The sequence below is a fragment of the Panicum virgatum genome, chromosome 1N (genome assembly GCF_016808335.1).
Source record: "Panicum virgatum strain AP13 chromosome 1N, P.virgatum_v5, whole genome shotgun sequence".
Taxonomy (NCBI): Eukaryota; Viridiplantae; Streptophyta; class Magnoliopsida; order Poales; family Poaceae; genus Panicum; species Panicum virgatum.
The window spans coordinates 61,009,148-61,011,941 of record NC_053145.1 but is presented as its reverse complement, the minus strand read 5'-3'; the positions used below and the strand labels follow the sequence as shown (position 1 = coordinate 61,011,941).

General features: G+C 47.1%; 1 protein-coding gene across 1 annotated transcript; it reads right to left on the bottom strand.

The window, feature by feature from the left end:
- On the bottom strand, positions 1 to 2,567 carry LOC120657224 (NEP1-interacting protein-like 2). Its single transcript, XM_039935502.1, has 5 exons — positions 2,203 to 2,567; positions 1,887 to 2,065; positions 1,364 to 1,447; positions 1,011 to 1,175; positions 1 to 344 (listed from the first exon to the last, which is right to left on the bottom strand). Exons 1-5 carry the CDS (start codon positions 2,333 to 2,335, stop codon positions 222 to 224), a joined length of 684 nt encoding a protein of 227 aa, XP_039791436.1. The 5' UTR covers positions 2,336 to 2,567; the 3' UTR covers positions 1 to 221.
- Between the last annotated feature and the right edge of the window lie 227 nt (positions 2,568 to 2,794).

Here is a 2,794-nt window from a genome sequence, read left to right as displayed (position 1 = left end):
TTAGCTTGCCCCCGCCCAATCTTATTTCATTTGACATCGTAATAGGGTGTAAGAAACACTGAAACAGAGTCAGACTGTCAGATATACAGGTACACTTTCACTGGTAGTAAAACAAGCAGAATTCTACTAGTAATTTACATCACCGTGTGTAGGATTATCTCTATATGAAGTAACATTTCACTTCACCCAGCTAATTCCTTCATCTAAGCAGGTTACCTATCTTACATCTCTTGCCTGCACACGGGGCATGAGCCATGATCGACGAGCCATTTGTCCACGCAAGGCTGGTGGAAAGTGTGAGAGCAATTGGGCAACCTCCTCGCTGTCTCACCGGCTACAAGGTCCTGCAAGAAGGACGCAATTAGGTCGGCGTTGATGGGAAGAAAAATTGCGCAAAGCAGATGCCAGCCACATTGCATTTAGTAGCAAACAAATTTTGGTACGAGCGTTGCTAATTGCAGTTTCCCCATTGAGGTTGTTGCATCTGAGTACATTTCCTATCAGTGTATCACTCGTACCATGCATTCACTATCTCATTATCGCATTCATGATCTCACTATCAGGCCAGGATGAGCCCATTTTTCTAGTTGAGTTATGCCCATAATTTTTTTCGAATAAAATGGTTCGGAAAATCGTTGATTTAACATTCAACTGTCAACCCCAGAATAAATTGGTAATCTATGTGCTCACCTTGTACTGAATGAGTGCAGATAAGTCTAATATTTGTTCTTAGGAGAAACAACATAAACTTCATAATTCTTTGAGGATGATAACAAAAAAAATCATCAGGGCAAAAGAGCTATAGAAGTCATCATCACAATGGTTGGCCTCATGTTTAAAAAAAATAATGCTAGAATTTTATAAAGGAGCAAGATCACTAGCTATGAGAGGAATTTCCTTTTAGTGTTGTTTGTCTGCTCCTATACATACTGCTTTTAACCAAAATAAAGTGTGTACTGTGCAATAAGGTTTCTTTTCTTAGATAATTTTGACGCTTCCATAAATCCTACCTGTAGGCAGATAGGGCAAGACAAGATTTCCCCAAAGGAGTCCCGCATTTGGTCAGTGACCACATAATGTGGTAGTTTCTTCAATGACTCTAGTGAGAGCCCTTTAGATGAAATGTCTCCAAAAATGTCGTACATGTCATCATGACCAAAATCTGATATGCTGACCTGTCAATGAAAAATTTCTAAAACTTAGTAGAAAGTAGAAACACATAATCAACCGATTATCTGGGTCTCAATTTTCTCTGTGCAGCATTAGCATTCAATTTCTATAACAGCACAAAGATCTGCTGACTCAAAGCAAGCATAGACAGAAATGTCACTAGAACACTACGAATGAGCTACAGGTTACTGACCTGCCAGCGAGATGATGTATATCCTGAAGATGTTAATTGCTGTTGCACAAACCGGGCCTGAATGAGCTGCTCAATGAAATCAGCCTGCACCACAAACCATAAATTTTCATGAGAGCACGTCTAGACAAATACCTCTAACTGTTCCCATTGTAAAATCACGTTTAGGATCAAACGACCTAGCAATTGCATAAGTGAAATCTTTTCTGGGTTGCATAAATGCAAGTGAAACCAAGCTCATAAAGTTAACAGTCACTGTCTCACAGGGACAAGATGACGTCATTTTTTAGCAGATACTAGATGATATCGTGCACACCTAACACCGACATGGTTCCACCTGACGCGGAAGCAAGCATCATAATTTAAATCGAGTAGTAGTTTTCAATTGGCAAAGCGTGGCGCATGCTATTGGGAAAAAACATTATTCAAGCTCAAAGTCTACGCAGATGCATCATAGGGAACTGAAAAACAAATAGTAAATGTCAGAACACGGGCAGGGGCGTGGAAGAAGTGTGATGATACTAACCATGGAGGATGCACCGTGCGAGCCCAGCCGGTCGGAGCACCAGTAAGCTCGCGAAGCCTCAAGAACCTCGATGGAGAGCACAGCTCCGGCGAACGCCCCCAGTCCAGCTCCCCGGAGGACGCCGCTGTCCGAAGCTCTCCCCGCGACGGCGCCGGTGACGGCCCCGGTCAAGGCTCCAGCTTGACGTACACGCCGCGTGCCGGAAACAGAAGGGACACACCGACCTCAGGGCAGGGCAACCAACAGAGCACGAAGCGAGACGCTCGCTCGCGAGAGAGAGATAGAAGGAAGCAGAGCAGGTGGAAAGCGCGAGTACCGAGAGCGAAGATGCCGGTGAGGGCGCCGGAGACGACGCCGGTCACCAGCCTGGGGAGGTGCAGCGCCGCGCCGCGCTCGTCCAGCGCGCCCTCGTCGGGCGCCGGCGCGGCAGCCTCGGCGGCAACCTCCATCGTCGTCGCGGAGGAGGCTAGCTAGCTGGAGATGGGGGCGACCCGCGGAGCCCCCTCGCCACGTAGTGGCGTGGCGTTTATTTTTGGCGCCTGCGTCGGTGTGGCTTGGAATGCAGGGGAGCTCAGGGCTGGGAGAAGCGAGAGGCTCCCCGGGAGAGGGGAGCGAGGGTGTACTGCAGCGCCCTGCCGTGCCTGATGATGAAGGCTGAAGAGAGAGAGATCAAGATAAAGAGGGATGGAAAAGACTGGCTTTAGCGGGCGGCTTGTGAAATCGTTTTGTGCGGTCGCTTTCAGGTCGTGGTTCGCGTGTCGATTCGTTTTCATTGAGGGGGTCTCCTCTTTTGTACGAAACTTTTGTCTATTTCTTTTCCACCTCGCACTGATGGATGGACAGCACTTTCAACTGGGCAAGCAGTAACACTTTTTTTTCTCTCGAATACGTAAAAGATTTGTGTATTT

What these genes read in the sequence shown, in the direction of transcription:
- LOC120657224 (XM_039935502.1), bottom strand. Translation starts at nt 2,335, where the DNA reads ATGGAGGTTGCCGCCGAGGCTGCCGCGCCGGCGCCCGACGAGGGCGCG. An exon ending in CACCGGCATCTTCGCTCTCG is followed by an intron (nt 2,066 to 2,202) that starts GTACTCGCGCTT and finishes GTGTACGTCAAG; the next exon opens with CTGGAGCCTTGACCGGGGCC. An exon ending in ATACATCATCTCGCTGGCAG is followed by an intron (nt 1,176 to 1,363) that starts GTCAGTAACCTG and finishes TTTCATTGACAG; the next exon opens with GTCAGCATATCAGATTTTGG.